Source organism: Portunus trituberculatus, chromosome 47, assembly GCF_017591435.1.
Source record: "Portunus trituberculatus isolate SZX2019 chromosome 47, ASM1759143v1, whole genome shotgun sequence".
NCBI lineage: Eukaryota > Metazoa > Arthropoda > Malacostraca > Decapoda > Portunidae > Portunus > Portunus trituberculatus.
Window position 1 is genome coordinate 5,434,987 of NC_059301.1, and position 21,524 is coordinate 5,456,510.

General features: G+C 39.1%; 1 protein-coding gene across 1 annotated transcript in view; it reads right to left on the reverse strand.

The window, feature by feature from the left end:
* LOC123520520 (PDF receptor-like) overlaps positions 1-21,524 on the reverse strand; it is a 194,879-nt gene that overhangs the window by 68,627 nt on the left and 104,728 nt on the right. Inside the window, exons 3-5 of the mRNA XM_045282844.1 lie at positions 1,041-1,148; positions 388-545; positions 113-216 (exon numbers count right to left, since the gene is read on the reverse strand). Coding sequence (XP_045138779.1) covers positions 113-216; positions 388-545; positions 1,041-1,148 — 370 coding nt within the window. The remainder of the gene's footprint in view (positions 1-112; positions 217-387; positions 546-1,040; positions 1,149-21,524) is intronic.

The window sequence follows — 21,524 nt, forward strand, 5'->3', positions numbered from 1 at the left end:
AAAAGAATAGAAAACTAAAACAAATACAAACTAATTCAACTGATTAAAGTATGGCGGGACAGAGGCAACAGCGGTGTGGGGCAAGGAAGACTAGGCGTAGACAGTGACTCACTTGAAGTAGCTGAAGATAAACAGGGCAAGGAGGAGCGACACGAGAGACAGGGTGAGGCCAATGATCTCCAGGGCGCGGGAGCCTTTGGCCACCAGGAACTTCATCTGAGAGAGAGAGAGAGAGAGAGAGAGAGAGAGAGAGAGAGAGAGAGAAAAAAATTATTGAGATTGAGATTTAGGTGTAATTCCAAATATGTCATTGCGAAATGCAACGAAAAACATTAATACGCAGTAATCAACACTAATGGATCTGCTGATGACGTGCAGCCAACTCACCTGAGCGTCCTCCTCGGTACCGGAATATAGCCTGTTGAGGAGGTCCCGCACATCTGGCGTGAAGCAGGCTGTGTAATTTGTCCAGCCGGTTGAGGAGGAATCTTCGCCGTCCTTGCCCAGCCACCGCCCTTCTGCCGAGCACATGCGGTGGGCCGTCTCTGTTAAAGGAGTGCAGGCAGATGAAGGAGAGGCGGAATACGTGACAGCCACACCGGAGAGACTGAGTGTGGGTGAGGCGAGGTGATGGAGAGGCGTGAATACTTGAATACTTGACAGCCAGATAATAGTGTGTGGTCGGAGAATGAAAGTAAGAAAGGTGATCGTTGTGTTCTTGCGTCCCAGTGTTTGGTTGAAAGATTTTAAGAGAAATTATGATATTTTTGTATTATCGTTACAATTTGACATTAAAATTCTCTCTCTCTCTCTCTCTCTCTCTCTCTCTCTCTCTCTCTCTCTCTCTCTCTCTCTCTCTCTCTCTCTCTCTCTCTCTCTCTCTCTCTCTCTCTCTCTCTCTCTCTCTCTCTCTCTCTCTCTCTCTCTCTCTCTCTCTCTCTCTCTCTCTCTCTCTCTCTCTCTCTCTCTCTCTCTCTCTCTCTCTCTCTCTCTCTCTCTCTCTCTCTCTCATACTGACGTGAGAGGAATGCTGTACTTACGTTGGAGGTCGACGCCCTGCACGGGAGGACACGGCAGGGCCATTCGGGTATTGGCGGGCACCGGCGGCCAGCACATGATGTTGTCCCACGTGGCATTGCAGTATTCGCCTGTGTGGAAGGAGAGAAGACAACATTAAACTCATTATCCATTTCACTGCTGATCAAATATTTTCACTCCTCTATCCACAACATTCTTGGGGCATTTAATTATGTATGTGATATTATCTCTTCGTCATTTTGTAGTGTACAAAAGACGAAATTGAACTTCTACGCTCTCTCTCTCTCTCTCTCTCTCTCTCTCTCTCTCTCTCTCTCTCTCTCTCTCTCTCTCTCTCTCTCTCTCTCTCTCTCTCTCTCTCTCTCTCTCTCTCTCTCTCTCTCTCTCTCTCTCTCTCTCTCTCTCTCCAATCATTACTACCAAGATATTGTTTTGTCTAGGAAGCTGTGGATGTACCAAGAACGCGCTGAAGGTTTGGTATTAGTTTGATGTTTTAAAAATATGTTGGTACAGGTGAACTGCTAAACTGAAAGAGAACATTTGACGTTTCAGAGACAGCGATGAGATGTACATATTTTTTTTTCACTTTGAGTTAATTTTCATAAGGATTTATAACAACACGAATATATCAGATAAATTTAATGGATGGAACGTATTAACTATGATGTGTGGGTCGTTTCCTTCCGCTCTTTTAACTGTGATCTTCATAAGTAAAATGAATGAGTAGATGAATATTTGCAATGAACCGGTGATGAGCTGTGCATGTTGCTCTGAATTAGCAGATTTTTATTTTAATAACTTTTTTCCTATACATATGATTAATTATATTTATCCTTTGTCTATGTGGAATTCATGACGACTTACACTCTCTTGGGAATATTGAAAGGCACGACGCGTATATCGTTGAACCTTATGGTGAAGGATCGATAATAGCCACTGCTTTAAAACGAAAGGTTTAAACAAGTTAAAGCTGTCCAGATTAACTAGTAATCGCTTCCTCTTAAAGGGAACTCCAATCAAGCTCTTTTCATGTCGGCTGTTTTCTGTCATAGCATTCATAAATGCATTTCCTTCGAGCTTCTCGTCCCTAAGGCAAAGCACCGATGCCATGCTGTGAACGATGTTGAGCCTCCTCTTTGCCGCCAGACTCCCCTCTTCCGCAATCGTAATGCAATAGTGGCTCTATACAGGGGTGTCTACGTCCCTGTGCACAAATGTTTTTCAAGTCGTGTTAGGCCACACTCCCATGACAAAGTAAATGGATATTCGTTTGAACTTTCTCTTTGTTTTCTGTTGCATGTCCTTTATCGTTATGTATTCCTTGTGATGATTACTCAATTTTTTCATATTTCCTAGAATGCTATTTACATGTTTTCATCCTTTCTCCATGGCCTCGTCATGTTTTCAACGGAAACCATGAATCCTCACCTTTCACTTCTGAATTTTGGAATGATCCGTGATCCTTAATTTTCATCATTATCGCACCCTAAACTTCGAAACCTTCGAGACAGGGAGCACCAGATTATCCAAGAAATTAAGCAAACTAACTAACTTTACTACTTGTGTCTTGATGAAGACAGTTTTATTCTTTACAAGTATTATCTCTTATATAATGAAAGAAGTGATTTTGAAGAGGGACTAGGCACATGAGGTAACCTACAGCTATTTATCATTGGCTTAAGCCTGAAACTCTTCACCATTGATTAGTATTCAAGTATGTTTGTACAAAGTAGAGGTCGTTTGTATAGAAGGCAATATTGTTCGCAGTATGGCGGAGCGAGGCAGAAACGTGAGTATTGGTCGTCAGGGTGCGATGGTGACACAGGCTGCACTATACGAGTAGTGCTGCGCCGTCCTCAGATCGTATTGCCTCTAGAAAATTGAGCCATGTTGTCGTTTTTTTTTTTTCAACAAGGCTACTAGATTGGTGCAAAAAAAAAAAAAAAAACAACTTTAGTAAAGAATAATATTATTGTGGCAATGAAATAGTGTTTTGCAGCTAGTCACCGTTAATGAGGTGCATGTATGATTTATACATCTCATTTCCGGTATCTCGTGGGGACCATCGCTCGGGGCCACCGCCGTCTCACGTTAGACTGGGACAGGCGGCTGTTGGATGTGTGACTGCCGCTATGGATTGCTGAAGGGCTTAGCAACCGTTTTTAATACAATAAAAATCTCTTAAGATCGTTTTGTAGCATATTAGTAATTTGTTCAGGAAAATGTAAGAACACTTTCTAGTGTGGAAACAGCCTCACTTCTAAAAATGAAGCCTGAAACAGCCTGCCTCAGATTGTAACAAACAACGAATGAAGACTCTTTGCTTGTGTTCATGGCGTGGCTGTCGTAGTAGCGGTGAAGGTGGTAAGGTGGTAAGAGGTTATCAAATCAATGCATTTCTAAATAATAGGATTGTTACTTTATGCTTATACCTGTGTACACGTTGCTCCTCATTCTCTTTTCTTGCATTACTCCAATATTGACAGCTCCGTCATAAGATCATGAAGGATACTGCACAGGCATTAAGCCTTTACAGGATTTATGAGAGTTCGAAGCTAGCAATAACGAATTTCTTGTAAGATGCAGAACTGCGCTGGCTACAGAACAATAGTTTTCATTTCAGCCTTGTTGTTTTCTTACATATTTGATGGCAGATTCCTGTTTGCTGCCAATCATGCTTTCCGGAAACAAAACAGTTTTCATTTATGAAACCCAGCACATCGTTCTTCTGCTTGGGGAGGGAGTGTTCAGTATTGTACGAGCCATGCCATCACTCTTGCCGGCATGATAACACGTCCCCTTGAAGTATTTGTTCAATACATTCCTCCCTTTCTGCATTTTTTTCTTCTAGCTTTATTTATTCTTCTTAATTACCTAATCCTTCAAACAGCAGATAGTTAGCTTTCCACGCTCCTGAAACACTTATAAAAGAAATAAAATCTATCATGCCTTTTAAACAAGAGACAAAAAAGCCACAGCGTCACCCGTGTTGACGGAGGGTCGAAGAAAATGACGCAGAAGGTGATGTGCCACAGTTCCTTTATGAAAGAGCGAGTTACCCTAGATGTATTTTACGATAGACGGCCAAAACCAAAGGCGTTTCAATAAATACCGGTCATAATAAAGAAGTATATAAATAAGTAAAATGGAATATACTCTTGGTAAAATTACTGGCGGTAACCTAAAAGAAATAACATTTTTATAGTAGTACACAAAAGAAAAACAAATTTCTTAACCGAATGTAAACAAAAAACTAAAACAAAGCAAAGAAATAAAAAGTCATAAGATCATGTTTAAAAGGCCGCTGGATATACGTTAGCTCGCCCTTGTTGAAACAAATAAAGTAATATGAAAGATAGGCATTTTCATTGTGACGGAACGCAAGATAAACAAGAAGAAAAAAAAAAAACAGGGAAATTTATGTTTTAACCCTGGCCAAGCATACAGTAGACTTAGCACCGAGAGGGTAAGTGTTCTGGCATTCCACCAGTCTCTCCCATCCCAGTATCAACTATTTTCACCCGCTCCCCTCCGACCTCTAACCACACCATCATATTATCACACCTTAAGACATCAGGACTCCATACCTCTTATTTATTTATTTATTAAGTTCTCCAGTCGTATTTCTCTCTCTCTCTCTCTCTCTCTCTCTCTCTCTCTCTCTCTCTCTCTCTCTCTCTCTCTCTCTCTCTCTCTCTCTCTCTCTTCTTTTAATGTTCTTAATTATTATTATTGTTATTATCATTATTGTTATTATTATTATTATTATTATTATTATTATTATTATTATTATTATTATTATTATTATTATAATTATTATTATCATCATTATTATTATTATTGTTATTGCTATTATTATTTTCATTATTATTATTATTAATGTTCATATTAACACAAACACCACCACCACCACTGCCGTCTCCGGGAAACCTTCACACACTGCTGATTTTAGAATAGAGGAGCGAGCAGAGAAGAAATGATTAACTAGACATGGAATGTTATTAGATATTTTACAACAACCAGAATTCATTTTCCGCCGCACTGCTCGCTACCCTCCCCGCCATGCACACCCCCCATCTCTCTTCTCTCAGCAGCTGCTAACCTGTCGCGGAAAATAAGGATGTAAATAGATAGATAAACAAGCACATAGCAAAGAAAAATTGAGTTGTGTTGCATAAGCCCGCCTCCCTCAACACTTGTACCTTTTCCCTCGCTAAAATGATTAAGTAGTATAAAGATGAATAAGTAGCTATCCGCATGATAATTCAGTTAGTGTTTTATTTAAAGAGAGAAAATAAATGACAAGTGGATAAAGTTCTGCTGCTGAAAGGAAATAAGTAAGTTTGTGCCGGATAACTGAATTACTGTTTAGTTCTTAAGGGAAAGTGAACCAGTAGCGCAGATCATGAATGTTTTTGTTAATGAAATAAAATGACTAGGTGTTTGATAATTCGATTACTGTTTTATCACAGAAATAGATCAGTGTGTTGCAGATAATTTAGTTATTGTTCTATTAACAAAAAAATAGATAAACTCACGCACATATGTAATTTCGTGTTTTGATAGTAATGAAAAATAAATAAGAACCTAACACATTATTCTATCAGTGGTTTATTAATAAAAGAAATAAATGAATATGTAGCAGATCATGTAATTAATGTTCTGTTAAAAGATTACTATTATAGCTATTATCATTATAGCTAATGACGTGGTCATAGCGAGACAAAATGGTGTTTCAGACATGAGTTCATCTATGACAGGCTCTAACCTTGTCATCAAAAAAAATTATGGCAAGAGCTTATTTCATTTTATATATTTAAAGCTGTCAACTTGTGAGCCTTAAGAGGGTTAGTAGAGTGACAGTCAGGTAATCTGTGAGACTTGATGATAACTACCAGTGTAGAATACAGCCGCAGGATGGTACGAGTTAATACTTATCGTGTGTAAGTTGGATATGGAATCTGATGAGGAACATGTGCACTTTTTATTGCAGTTGAATATGTATTGATTAACATTAACTGTTTCTTTTCGTACAGAGTTAATGGAAGAGATTTATGCAATTGATTTCTATGATGAGTCATTCATAGATAATAGAATGCTAGGGAATGGCAAAATATTTCACTTAATCTCTCTCTCTCTCTCTCTCTCTCTCTCTCTCTCTCTCTCTCTCTCTCTCTCTCTCTCTCTCTCTCTCTCTCTCTCTCTCTCTCTCTCTCTCTCTCTCTCTCTCTCTCTCTGTGTGTGTGTGTGTGTGTGTGTGTAATTCACCTCGGTCTGCTGGTCACCCAGCCTCTCATGAACAGGGGCCACACTTTAAGAGGCTTGCCCATTTGCTCTCTCTCTCTCGAACTGTGTGTGTGTGTGTGTGTGTGTGTGTGTGTGTGTGTGTGTGTGTGTGTGTGTGTGTGTGTGTGTGTGTGTGTGCCCAACCACTTTGTCTGCAATGATGTTCTTAATGTTTCTTTTCTGCAGTATACAGACTAGTATGTTGTCTAAGGAAGACCTTGTAGCTGTGAGGGGGAAGAGGTCTGCACCAGCTCTTGTTGATATCATTGTTATTGTTGGAGGAGTTGAGAAGAAACACATTGGTTAGGAGATGAATGTATTCCTGAATAGTTCCGCATTAGGCATGTTAAGGGGATTCCCGTGAAGAACATTAATATTGAGAATAGTAGCAGTAGCTAATGGTAGTAGTAGTAGTAGTAGTAGTAGTAGTAGTAGTAGTAGTAGTAGCAGCAGCAGTAGCAGTAGTAGTAGTAGTAGTAGTAGCAGTAGTAGCAGCAGTAGCAGCAGCAGCAGCAGCAGCAGCAGCAGCAGCAGCAGCAGCAGGTGGTGCAGCAGCAGCAGCAGTGGCAGCAGCAGCAGCAGCAGCAGCAGTAGCAGCAGCAGCAGCAGCAGCAGCAGCAGCAGCAGCAGCAGCAGCAGCAGCAGCAGTGCAGCAGCAGCAGCAGCAGCAGCAGCAGCAGCAGCAGCAGCAGCAGTAGCAGTGGCAGTAGCAGCAAGTAGTGGTAGAAATAGTAGTAGTAGTAGTAGTAGTAGTAGTAGTAGTAGTAGTAGTAGTAGTAGTAGTAGTAGTTGTAGTAGTAGGTGTGGTAACATCTACTACAAACAACAACAGCAGTGTCAGCAGTAACAATATGACTTACTTGCCGTGTTACAGAGAAATTCCTGTATTTCTGGAAGCTCTGGGGCAATATTCTGACTCACTTTTCAACAAAGTCGCTATTTCTAATCCATCTCTCTAGCCTTGAAAACTAGTTTGCCGGTAAATGGTGCCTGAAATCACATGAATGTAATTTGACTATTGCTGTGGCTTCCATATGTTACCGTCGAGAAAATATTGCCTCGTTTTTGGCCGACCTGTTTTTTAGCACTCCATTTTGTATGCCGCCCTGCTCTGCTCCTATTCCTCCTTCCGTCTTCCTTCTTTTCCCTCACCTTTGCTTCACTCCATTTGTGTTCTTTTTCATCCTGCTTTTCACCCATGTCTTTTCCTTCACATTGTCTCACCTTTCTGCCACCCACCAATCGTAAAGGTGTGATGGAAAACATCGCAGCACAGTTCACGGTGTTCTCCCTTCCACTCTTCACTTCCGGTTCTGACAATTTTTGTTTTAAAGTGAGCTTTCAGGATCGTGATGTCGGCAAATTTGGCCTCAGGTTGCGTGATCCTGACTATAATCTTCGTTTTTATTCTAAGAGAGCATCCTTGTGTTACATAACTTGTCGAATTACCGTGGAGGAACTTTGTGTTCCCCTCCTAGATTGTTTTGAGAAGTCGAGTGTTTTGAATTACTAACGGATTTGTCTGAACGCTGGATATGAACAGGAACTGCCATGAGCTGAATTCCGTACTTGATGACACTTAATGAGCCGATTTTTTTTTTTTTTTTTTTTCTTTCCAAGGTTTGGCACATGTTTCACGCTTGTGTTTAGAATGTGGTACAAAAAATGTGAAGATAAATTATTGCAGTGAGAGGAGAAAAACTATATTTTCAACAAAACGAAACAAGAAATATGACCACATTATTTGAAGCGCTTACACAGCAACTCTTCACGGTGAAAAACGGTCATCAATTTATGCAGCAGAACATTAAGGGACGAGCGCACCGGATAATAAGTCATGAAGTATTTTACTTAAAACCTCATCAGATCTTATGGAAAAGGAAACGTTAATACATATTTACGATCATTGGTAAATTCAGACTCAATAAAGAAAAATCGCAGTTGCTACTATCACTCCGCAAAGGATTGGAGTGCTACACAAATACAAGGCAGCGGTGCAACAATATTACGTAAAGCCTTCCGGCACAAATTAGATTAGCCTGGAATCAAAATATTATAATGCTATATACTGTAATTAGGGAAACTCATTCAAATGTAGATGCGTTCCGGGTGTCAAGGACAAAAAGAATAGAAAAGAAATTCTAAATTTAGGGTATCAATTATATTCGTGTGCGTAACTTGAGCTCTAACAGCCATAAAGATGGTGTACAAATCTAAAACCGGGATAGTGCGGACTTTGCATATACATCAAGGCAAAGTTCAGCTTTAGAAAGGCGAGCCAAGAACAGTGTTCTGATTGGGACGAAAGGGAAAAACCCGAAGAACAGTTTCGTTATATTTGTAGCGCGAGGCTAAAAGCCGAAACAATTTGCAGGTTCATTCTAAGGCTAAAATGCTGTCGCACTGGTCCATGGTGCACTGGATTGGCCATTAAAGGAATAGCGCTGCAAGGCTCAATGATTTTCATATTGTTGTGTTATACAGTCTAGCGAAGTCCAGGTACTTGAGCTGATCGCATGTTATTGCCATGCCTCTCTAGATGAAACGCTAAACATTAGACACACTTCAATCAAATGAATATTTGCTTATGTAATTTGGTCATGCACTGAGCAACTGCAGTTATCGGTTTCAGCATTGGTATCTAAACTCCTCATTGACGATGAACAACTTTGTGTTGGCATGTTCTCCGCAGTGCCACTGCGACTATCGTGGTGTAATGACCAGAAGCAACGTAATGATTAGTCTGACTTGCTGCAGCGCATCAGGAAACTCGGGGTGGAATTACGGAGTACCTGAGAAGCAATGTTGTCATTACTCAAGCAAGAGTTAATTGTTCTCATGAGTTGAATGTGAATTGCTAATGGCTCAGTGTAGATGTTGCTACAGAAGTAATTTACTACTCTATTAGTGAAAGACATCGGACAGTTTTCTGCCTTTTCTTCATATAAAAAAAGGGTGGTTTAAAAAATCTACACTTTCTGCTTCCGTTTATTCTCTTCCCATTTCGTGAGCTTCATTAATGCACATAGTGGTTCTTTCGACTTTAATTGCTGTTACTTCGATTTTTTTCTGAATTCTCCACTTGAACTAGGTACGCTCCATTTTGTTTGCTGTTGGTGCTTGGATGCTCATTTTTTGCATGTAGGTTTTGTGTACCATGGTGACTAAACATACCAACTTTTGTTGAATTCTACCGACAAATGAAGATATATATATATATATATATATATATATATATATATATATATATATATTTTTTTTTTTTTTTTTTTTTTTTTTACATTACAAGGGCACTGGCCAAGGGAAAACAAAGTGTTGGAAAAAAAAAATCCCGCTGGTTGCCAGGCCCTGTTAAGAGGAAAGTAGAAAGAGAAAAAACAAAAAAATCTAAAAGGAGGGTCCAGTTAACGTAAGAGGTGTCTTGACACTCCTCTTTTGAAAGAGTTTAAGTCATAGGCAGGTGGAAATACAGACACAGGTAGAGAGTTCCAGAGTTTACCAGTGTAGGGAATGAAGGAGTGAAGATACTGGTTAACTCTTGCATTAGGAAGATGGACAGAATAGGGATGAGAAGAAGTAGAGAGTCTTGTGCAGCGAGGCCGCAGGAGGGGAAGGCATGCAGTTAGCAAGTTCAGAAGAGCAGACAGCATGAAAACAGCGGTAGAAGACAGATAAAGATGCAACATTGCGGCGGTGACTTAAAGAATCAAGACAGTCAGTTAGAGGAGAAGAGTTGATAAGACGAAAAGCTTTAGATTCCACCTTGTTTAGTAAAGCTGTGTGTGTGGATCCCCAGACATGAGAGCCATACTCCATACACGGGCGGATAAGGCCCTTGTACAGAGCAAGCAGCTGGGAGGAGAGAAAAATGGACGAAGACGCCATAGGACACCTAACTTCTTGGAAGCTGATTTAGCAAGAGTAGAGATGTGAAATTTCCAGTTTAGATTTTTAGTGAAGGATAGACCGAGTGTGTTTAATGTAGAGGAGAGGGAAGTTGAGTGTTATTGAAGAAGAGAGGATAGTTGTCTGGAAGGTTATGTCGAGTAGATAGTTGTAGAAATTGAGTTTTGAGGCATTGAACAAAACCAGGTTTTCTCTGCCCCAATCAGAAACAAGTGAAAGATCAGAAGTTAGGCGTCCTATAGCATCTCGCCTTGAGTCATTTAATTGTTGTTGGGTTGGGCGTCTGTTGAACGCTGTTGAATAATGCAGGTGGTATCATCAGCATAGGAGTGGATAGGGCATTGAGTCAGATTTAGGAGATCATTGATGAATAATAGAAAGAGAGTGGGTGATAGGACAGAACCCTGTGGAACACCACTGTTGATAGTTTTAGGGAAGAACAGTGACCGTCTACTACAGCAGCAATAGAACGATCGGAAAGGAAACTGGAGATGAAGGTACAGAGAAGGATAGAATCCGTAGGAGGGTAGTTTAGAAATTAAAGATTTGTGCCAGACTCTATCGAAGGCTTTCGATATGTCAAGGCCGACAGCAAAGGTTTCACCGAAGTCCCTAAAGAGGATGACCAAGATTCAGTTAGGAAAGTAAGAAGATCACCAGTAGATCTGCCTTTACGGAAACCATACTGGCAATCAGAGAGAAGGTTGTGAGCTGATAGATGCCTCATTATCTTCCTATTAAGGATAGACTCAAAGGCTTTAGAAAGGCAGGAAATCAAAGCTATAGGGCGGTAGTTAGAAGGATTGGAGTGGTCACCTTTTTAGGGACAGGTTGAATGTGAGCAAACTTCCAGCAAGAAGGATAAATAGAAGTAGAGACACAGATGAAAGAGTTTGACCAGGCAGTGAGCGAGTTCGGAAGCACAGTTTTGAGAACAACAGGAGGGACTCCATCCGGACCGTAAGCCTTCCGAGAATCAAGGCCAGAGAGGGCCAGGAAAACGTCTTTATAAAGAATTTTAATTTTAGGGATGAAGTAGTCAGAGGGTGGAGGAGTAGGAGGAATATGCCCAGAATCATCCAAAGTTGAGTTGGTAGCAAAGGTTTGAGCGAAGAGTTCAGCTTTAGAAAAAGAAGAGACAGCTGTAGAGCCATCTGGATGAAGTAAAGGAGGGAAAGACGAAGAAGTAAAGTTGTTAGAGATATTATTGGCTAGATGCCAGAAATCTCGAGAGGAGTTAGAATTGGAAAGACTTTGACATTTTCTATTGATGAAAGAGTTTTTAGTAAGTTGGAGAATAGATTTGGCATGATTACGGGCAGAAATATATAGGGCATGAGTTTCAGCAGTTGGATGGCTACGGAACCGTTTGTGAGCCGCCTCTCTATCATTGACAGCACGAGAACAAGCAGAGTTAAACCAAGGCTTTTTAGCTTTAGGGTTATATATATATATATATATATATATATATATATATATATATATATATATATATATATATATATATATATATATATATATATATATATATATATATATATATATATATATATATATATATATATATATATATATATATATATATATATATATATATATATATATATATATATATATATATATATATATATATATATATATATATATATATATATATATATATATATATATATATATATATATATATATATATATATATATATATATATATATATATATATATATATATATATATATATATATATATATATATATATATATATATATATATATATATATATATATATATATATATATATATATATATATATATATATATATATATATATATATATATATATATATATATATATATATATATATATATATATATATATATATATATATATATATATATATATATATATATATATATATATATATATATATATATATATATATATATATATATATATATATATATATATATATATATATATATATATAGTGGTACCAGTATGTGAAATTCACAAAGTTAAAAATGCATCTACCCGGTAGCTATTTGAATTTTATCTTGATATTTCTTTTCTTAGGAAAGTATTAGGCATGATTGTGAAATTTATGGGTAGTCGTGAGTGTAGGTCAAGTAGTTTATTTATACTGTGCTTTTGATTTTAGCGTAAAAAATTTTCCACTGTTCATGGCCTAAAATGTTCACCAAAGATAGACTATTCAATACAAATACAAATTTTGATACACAAAGAAATGGTGTAAATTGAGTTAGAATTGTGGAAGTAGATGCAACTTACTTTCACAAAATGATATTTTCAGGAAATGAGCGTCAAATTTTATTAAGTGTTTATATACTCTGCATAAAACTTATGTCTCTAATATACAAAATATGAAAAGGTATCCTTAGATTATTTATTATACATGAGAAATAATGCATTCGAAAGGATAATTTATGCTTTTTATTACTGCATGAGCCATAAATGTTCACCTTATTTTTGCTGCTTTCCTGTTCTTTTCTGCAAGAGCAAGAGAATTTCTTTTCGCCATTTCTGCGTAATCTCTCTCTCTCTCTCTCTCTCTCTCTCTCTCTCTCTCTCTCTCTCTCTCTCTCTCTCTCTCTCTCTCTCTCTCTCTCTCTCTCTCTCTCTCTCTAGGAATTGCTGTCATATGATAGGTAAGTTTTTTTTCAGAATAAAAGCAAAAATAGGAACAAAAATGAAAACAACTTTACATACCACTGTATCAACATGACAGCCACGTGCCCCTCCCGTGACTATTTAAACATAATTAAAGTCCTTTTAATTAATGGGACGAAAAATCCACCAAATGACTCCAAACCTTCGTCGCGATATTACCAAAGATCAACCATTTTTCTGAAAGTTTTCGCTATTTTCAAAACTTTTCCGATATTTTAGCCTCTGAAGTGTACCTACGCCCTTAAAGTACAATACATTCTTTTAAAGCTCACTATTAACTTAATACTAACAATCTGATTACTGAATTCGTTCCATTAATCAACCACTCACCTGTTCCCCCCCATCTCTTTCTTAAACCTATATTTTTCAAGTGTGACCCCATTATTTCTGGACAGAGGAAGGAACAATGGGTTCAAACTTGAAAAAATAAAAAATTGGCTTAAGAAAGAGAGGGAAGTAACTCGTTCTTCTATAGAGTGATAATCTACCTGATCTTTCTGAGACCATAATTTTGAGAGAAATATGAAATGTATCTTCAGTGAATAAGTCATAAGGTAAATCGAAACAAAAACAAATGTAGTCGAAAAGAACCACATTGTGTATTGATGCAGCTCACAAAATAGGGAGAGCAAATGGCGTAAATCATTAAACACTTTTATTTCTACCTAATTGTGCGAATATTATGAATCAAATGTGCATGTCTCCGGAAAAATAACATCATTATCATGATATAGCATTGAATAGTTATATTTCATTATTGGATGGAAACTTATTTTTAGGCTTTGTCCAATGTATCTACCATTTTTCATTAGATATTTAGTAATCAACGACAATGATAAATGAAAATCAATCCCATTTATATATCTTTTCTTTTTCAACTCAGTATGAATCAATTACTCATGTAACCATAACTTAGTTTATATATATATATATATATATATATATATATATATATATATATATATATATATATTTTTTTTTTTTTTTTTTTTTTTTATGTTACGGCCTATAGCGCCTGTAGGCACACTTGAAGAGTGTATGGTAAGCACTGTTGAGCTTCCGTCCATTAGCGGCACAGATAATTTTATTCATAATGGTACCCATATCAGGGCTCATATCACAACCCAAGCGCATCTTCGGTGTAAACACCTAGAACCTGGGTATCATGAAGACATGTAGGTAACTTTAAACCACTCGACAAATGACATAGTTTCAAAGCGGTACGTGGTGGGATTCCAACCTACGAGTGGAGATCTGCCCGATCCCACGCTCACCTCCTTATACGCTACGCCACCGCCTCCCTTAAATTAGCGGATATTAGCGGATTAATTATTACATGTGAGCGATGCCTCAAGAAGTACTAGTGGTCTGTCTTCCCAGGGCTCACAGCATACACCATGAAAACGTACGATTGAAGACAACATTGGAGTTGTCTTGGGGAAAGTGGTGGTTTAGAAACATTTGCCTCATGTAATGCCTGTATTTACACTGAAGGCTTCACTGTAATATCCAATATGTTGAATATCTTCAGGTCGCCTTTGTGGTATTAGCATCATTGTCACCATCAGCATACTTATAAGATGTATATTAATACCATTGTACAAAAGAAATGTGTTAAGTAATTGTTCAGCGTCGAGCTTTATTGATCTATGAAGAACTTTGTGTTTTATATAAAAATAATGAAAGAAATTGTCATTTATCATTCATATTGCCACACTCCGTCAGTAATGGACACAGTAAGAAGATGCGAAGCAAACCCCAACCACAGTGGTAAGGAGAGAAAAAATATACTAGGAACGCAGATTCACAGGGCTGAGTTTAGAGTGTGGCGGGTGCGAGATATGAACCCATCCCGTGGAAAAGAGGAAGAGAGAACTACCAATGAAGTACAGGAGCGCGATAGCTTTGCCGGGGACAGCTTTGGCGAAACAAACGTGTTCAAACACCAGATTAAGCTCTAATCAGATACACAGTCCATTTATTTGATCATTTCTCACATTCATTGCTTGCCACAGTAGATCACCTGATGAATTAAATGCCTGTAGATGCTATTGATTCCTTGGAACGTTCCTTCCATTTCTACATCAAAATAGGACGGTACTGTGAGACCTGTGATTAACTACAAGGATCTTAACAAACATACTAGCCCTGACCAACCAACACTATTAGTGATAGTGGAATTTCTTAGAAGTCTAGGAAAAGAGAATAGATTGTTAGAAACAGAGAAGAAACTGTTCAACTCGTTGATATGAAACCAGGCTTCTCTCAAATAGACCTGGACGATGACCCAGAAAACATGGTATAGCCTTTACAACACCAGCAGGACACTATGTAATCTAGCGTATGCCTTTTGGATTAGCCATCAGTCCTCTTATACTACATAAGATTAATGGGTACAGTTTTACATGGACTAACTGGAAACGTCGCCAATATATTTTTTTTTATATTCAAATTATTTGATAAACAGATGGAAAACTTTCCCAGACCAGCGTCAGAAAGCTTAAAATGCAACTTTTAATAAGGCATCAAATAGACAGACATGAATTAAGAAAAATACAGTTTATAGTGGAACTATTTAAAAGCTTACTCTGACACTGCAAATAGTTTAAGTTCGTTGTTCAATTAAAAAAATATATATAATATTCACATGATATTCACATGGAGACTAACTCAAAGACAAGCGTTTCTTACTTTGAAAATGAACCCGACCAGCGCAGCAAAAAGTTTATTCGGTGTTTCGATAGCTCTAACAAAAGCATAGGTGAAATGTTGATGCAAGTGAGAAATTTACTGCCCAATCAATAGTTTATACTTCTTAGTTATGCACAGCGACATGCAGAAACTACTCTATCACTGAGCGACAAACACTCACAGTTATCTATCTTTTAGAGACTTCCTAGATTGTCTGTGACATTACTGAATTAAAATGTCAGTTTTGAATATATACTCGTACCTAAAAAGAGCAGCTCTATCATGGACAGCTGCATTAATTATGTTAGTAACCATCGAAAACAGAGACTATATATGCTGCATTATGCTTAGAAGTTTTTAATATATGATTTTCTCTGTAGGGATTATGCAGTACATAGGGGCAACAATAAGTTCAAAACACGTCTTTGTCTTGGACGTAAATTCTTTAAGCTTCTGAAAACGTCTTATTTTGGCAAATTTTAACATAATGTACTGAAGAATGGTTTCATGATACTTGACACGGATTGCAATTAAACACCTGTGAGATGCTGAATAGTAATCTTTGATATCTAAAAACAATCCTGACAATATAATAAATCTTTAAAAACTACATATCGCAGTGTTCTGTATTGTTTTCAAATATTTCATCAGAGATCTCAATCTATAGAGCTCAGGAGATCATCATGAGATAAATACAATCATTCTTGTTGATAATGTTCATAATATCACCTTCCTTGTTCTTACGTTGGGATTGTTCTTGAATGTCACATGGATGATTATTCTGGTTCTTGTGGTATTTTTCCCTCTAGTTATATAGAATACTTATCAAAAGACTGTTAGAATCACGAAAACATCTGTGAAAGCATCATTAGCATCCTTAAAAGTCTATTCAGAGTTGATATATAACGCCGAAACTTTTTTTTCAAGAATGCATACCATGATTTCCAAGGGAACTTTCATCACCTAACTGTTACTGAAGGATCTATTAATTAATGGTTCCCTCGCTTCTCTCACAATAAGCATCGCAGGTATGAATGAAGAACCACACGCTGCTGAGATGTCTGTCACTAATGTAAAGTGCTGGATTACTGGATTAAGGAGGACTGCGGAGAAAATTCTTTTGAGAGAGAGAGAGAGAGAGAGAGAGAGAGAGAGAGAGAGAGAGAGAGAGAGAGAGAGAGAGAGAGAGAGAGAGAGAGAGAGAGAGAGAGAGAGAGAGAGAGAGAGAGAGAGAGAGAGAGAGAGAGAGAGAGAGAGAGAGAGAGAGAGAGAGAGAGAGAGAGAGAGAGAGAGAGAGAGAGAGAGAGAGAGAGATCCCATTGTTGATGCAAAATAAGTGAGAAAGACTAAAGTTAAGTTGCAATACAAGCAAGCTGCGCTGCACACTCGCTGCGAAACTGGTGCTGGAAGTGGTTAGAGGAGACGAGGGGCTCCATTAGCGGCAGGAAGGAAGGTAGAGCAGAGGAAAGCCGAAACTCGAGTTGATTCCTGCGTTTGTCTTGTTTGTGCTCAAAGCATTCCTCTTTAGTATTTATTAACCTTTAGCGTTCCCTTTCCCCTCTTCCAGTTTGTGATCATTGCGTGGTATACCGAATGGCAAAGGTGAAGAAGCAGCAGGTATAAGTGAGAGGGTATAGATGGTGACCGAACAGTAAATGTCGGCATGTGGAGAATCGCGTGAAATTACAAGAGGGAAAGACTATTGAAATAGCTATAGATTTTCTACATAAGTGAGATGAATACACTATTAATATGAAAGATTTGCAGAAATAAAAAATAAAAAAAATGAAAAATCAAATGAGGGTAAATCGAAGAGGCAAAAGAGAACATAATGCACGTCATTTGATCTTCCCAGTACAGCTAATAATCCGGATTCCACTGGAAGTGATCGGCTCTTGCCTGTCCTGTGCACACAGTGTCCGCGGCTCACGAGGTAGGAGGCAGGGAAGGGGAGGCAGGCGAGGAGGACCACAGTGCAGGAGGTCAGAGACAGCAACAGAAACAAGGGGATATGAAGATAGAGTTAGGGCGGTAAGAGGACAAGACCACGCCGCGCACCATAACAGGGTGTAGATAAGATAAGCAGATCGTGGGCGCAACTTCGCAAACGTGCACCATTATAAAAATGACAGAACGATTGTTTTCCTTCTCCGTTATGATCTCCAAAACCAGAACAAATGCTGGCTCACAGATGCTCACTTGTTTCCTAGATTCTGCGGAGTAGAACAAGAGAGGGAGACATGCATACCTAGTCATAGACAAAGTAGCTGCAAAACGCCTTCCTTCACTGGGCACTGCGTGTGTTGTTCCATACACAATGAATGTCAAGTACACATTCTACAAGTGAACATGTAAAATTCACGTGATAAAGGGCAACTCACCCCCACAGGAGGGGTTTGTGGTTAAAGGCACTGACGTGGCGCAGTGCATTCTCCCTGAGCGAGTGTATCAGGCCAGGCAAAACCGTCTCGTAATCTTTGTAAATAGTTTCAATGTTTATTGTTTTACCTACCAGCTGGGATGGGCTTTGACACCAGCGACAGTCAGCCATCAATAGCTTGACCAACATAATGTTCTACTATTGCTTCCTCACACAATATCTGGTTCATTAGGCGCTGCCCAGACCAACATAGACTGTATGTATTTATATTTATGCATGGATTTGTGAAGTGACAATCTAAGGAACTTGCAACTGAAGAGAAGTTTGGGATAAGCGAGCATCTGTGAGCCAGCTTTTATTCTTATTTTGGAGAACATAACGGAGAAGAAAACAATCGTTTCGTCATTTTTATTGAATAATGGTGATGTTTATGAAGGTGCGCCCACGACCTTCTTATCCTCCCTACACCCTGTTGTGGTGCGCGGAGTGGTGTAGGACTTGCGCTCGCCGACACCCTAAGGAAATAATTTTCAGTGCACACACACACACACACACACACACACACACACACACACACACACACACACACACACACACACACACACACACAGAGAGAGAGAGAGAGAGAGAGAGAGAGAGAGAGAGAGAGAGAGAGAGAGAGAGAGAGAGAGAGAGAGAGAGAGAGAGAGAGAGAGAGAGAGGAGAGAGAGAGAGAGAGAGAGAGAGAGAGAGAGAGAGAGAGAGAGAGAGAGAGAGAGAGAGAGAGAGAGAGAGAGACATTCTGGGTCAAGAAAGCACCTCATTCATTGGAATTGTAATATAATCAGATACGTGATTCTTATAATAAGATGAAATCTAAACCATGCACTAGTTTCTGAAAATATTAGTTTGACAAAATTTTCTAAGGTTTGAGAATGATTAGCTTTTTAGAATTTCCAGTTTGTCTCTCCTGTATTTGGAATTCACCGAGTGGTCTTGAAGTGAGAGTTGGACGTGCATGTTGGTGCTGCACTTTTTTGCCTTGCTGTGATGAGCGGCCGCCTGCTGTTGGCCAGGATCAGAGTTGTGGCCTGGCCAGCACCATCACCCATGAAGCTGACCTTTCCACGTGTCCCTTCAAGTAACCGAACCGTGAGACTCATTGATCTGGTCCTGAGGACTTTGGTGAAGGGCGCTGTGAATGTAAGGACAATATTCTGCTGTTCCCTCTCCCAACGCATTTTGATAATTGTCAAAAGGCAATATGATTTTCTTTTTAATTTCATTCATTGTGTAAGTTTCCAGTCCCAGAAAGTCTTGTCAGAAGGGTTGTCCAAAATTTGAGTATAGTTTACTTTTTAAAAAATCCGTCCTGAAACAGTTCAAGTCAAAAGCTGAAGGAAATGTGGAAGCAGGCAGGGAGTTCCAGAGTTTACCAGTAAAAGGGATGAAAGATTGAGAATACTGGTTAATTTTTCCAATAGATTGGTGTTTCTTGCCCACGTGTTTTCGTTTAATTTGAGAGGGTGTTATTAACGTTGGAATTAGGGAAAAAAAACATATATAATAAGAGAATAAGTAGCATGAGATAAATAAGTATATAAATAAAGCAAATATAAAACAAATAAATGAATAAATAAATAAATTCATAACGTATAACCAATGAGTGTCTCGTTGTATCTGTTGCTGTACGGAATGCTAAACTGCTCCTCGCTCCGAGACTCGATAATACTTACTGTTCTATGAGTTGTTTGTTGATTATGCACTTCTCTTTTTTCAGTGTATATTTACTCAGGTCTCAGCTGTGTGTGTGTGTGTGTGTGTGTGTGTGTGTGTGTGTGTAATTCACTGTTTGATCTGCTGCAGTCTCTGACGAGACAGCCAGACGTTACCCTACGGAACGAGCTCAGAGCTCATTATTTCCGATCTTGGGATAGGCCTGAGACCAGGCACACACCACACACCGGGACAACAAGGTCACGTGTGTGTGTGTGTGTGTGTGTGTGAGTGGGTGAGTGGATGGGTGGTTGGGTGTATGTAAGTGCGTGCGAGTGCCTGTGTGTGTGTGTTTGTTTCACTGTTTGATCTGCTGCAGTCCCTGACGAGACAGCCAGACGTTACCCTACGGAACGAGCTCAGAGCTCATTATTTCCGATCTTCGGATAGGCCTGAGACCAGGCACACACCACACACCGGGACAACAAGGTCACAACTCCTTGATTTACATCCCGTACCTACTCACTGCTAGGTGAACAGGGGCTACACGTGAAATATCTCCACCCGGCCGGGGAATCGAACCCCAGTCCTATGGCTTGTGAAGCCAGCGCTCTAACCACTGAGCTACCGGGTGTGTGTGTGTGTGTGTGTGTGTGTGTGTGTGTGTGTGTGTGTGTGTGTGTGTGTGTGTCAATGTGTGTGTGAGTGTGTGTGTGTCAATGTGTGTGTGTGTTTGTGTGTGTGTATTTTTTATGTAAGAGAGGAGGAAGAAGTCAATGGTAACAAAAATATAAACAAAAAAGGCCCACTCAGTTGCTAGTCTCTTTACAGATCCGATAAAATTGGCCAAAGGACAAGGACAAATGTCTTGAAACCTCCCTCTTGAATCAAGTCAAGTCATAGAAAGTCGGAAATACAGACACAGGCAGAGAGTTCCAGAATTTACTAAAGAAAGGTATGAAAGACTGAAAGTACTGGTTAATTCTTGCGTCAGAGAGTTGGACAGAGTAGGGGTGAGATGAAGAAGAAAACCTTGTGCAGCGAAGCAGCAGGAGAAGGGGAGGCATGCAGTTAGCAAGATCAGTAGAGCAGTTAGCATGAAAATAGAAATAAAAGATAGCAAGAGATGCAACATTTCGTCGGTGAGAAAGTAGTTGGAGACAGTCAGTTAGAGGACGGGAATTGATGAGACGAAAAGCTTTTGATTCCACCCTCTCTAATAAAGCTGTGTGAGTGGAATCCCTCAAAGAATGCGAAGAGTACTCCATTCAAGGGCGGATAAGGCCCTTGTACAGAGTTAGCCGTTGGAGAGGAGAGAAAAACTGGCGGAGACGCCTCAGAACGCCTAACTTCATAGAAGCTATTTTTTAGCAAAAGATGAGATATGAAGTTTCCAATTAAGCATATGAGTAAAGGATAGGCCGAGGATATTCAGTGTAGAAGAGGGAGACAGCTGAATGTCATTAAAGAAGAGGAGATAGTTGTCTGCAAGTTTGTGTCGAGTTGATAGATAGAGGAATTGAGTTTTTGGGGCATTGAACACTACTAAGTTTTCTCTACCCCAATCAGAAATTTTAGAAAGATCAGAAGTTAGGCGTTCTGTGGCGTCCCTGTGAAACCTGATGACTTCCTGAAGGGTTGGTCGTGTCTGAAAAGACGTGGAAAAGTGTAGGGTGATATCATCAGCGTAGGAGTGAATAGGGCAAGAAGTTTGGTTAAAAAGATCATTAATGAATAATAGGAAGAAAGTGGGTGACAGGACAGAACCCTGAGGAACGCCATTTTTATAGATTTATTAGAACAGTGGCCGTCTACCACAACAACAATAAAACGGCAGGAGA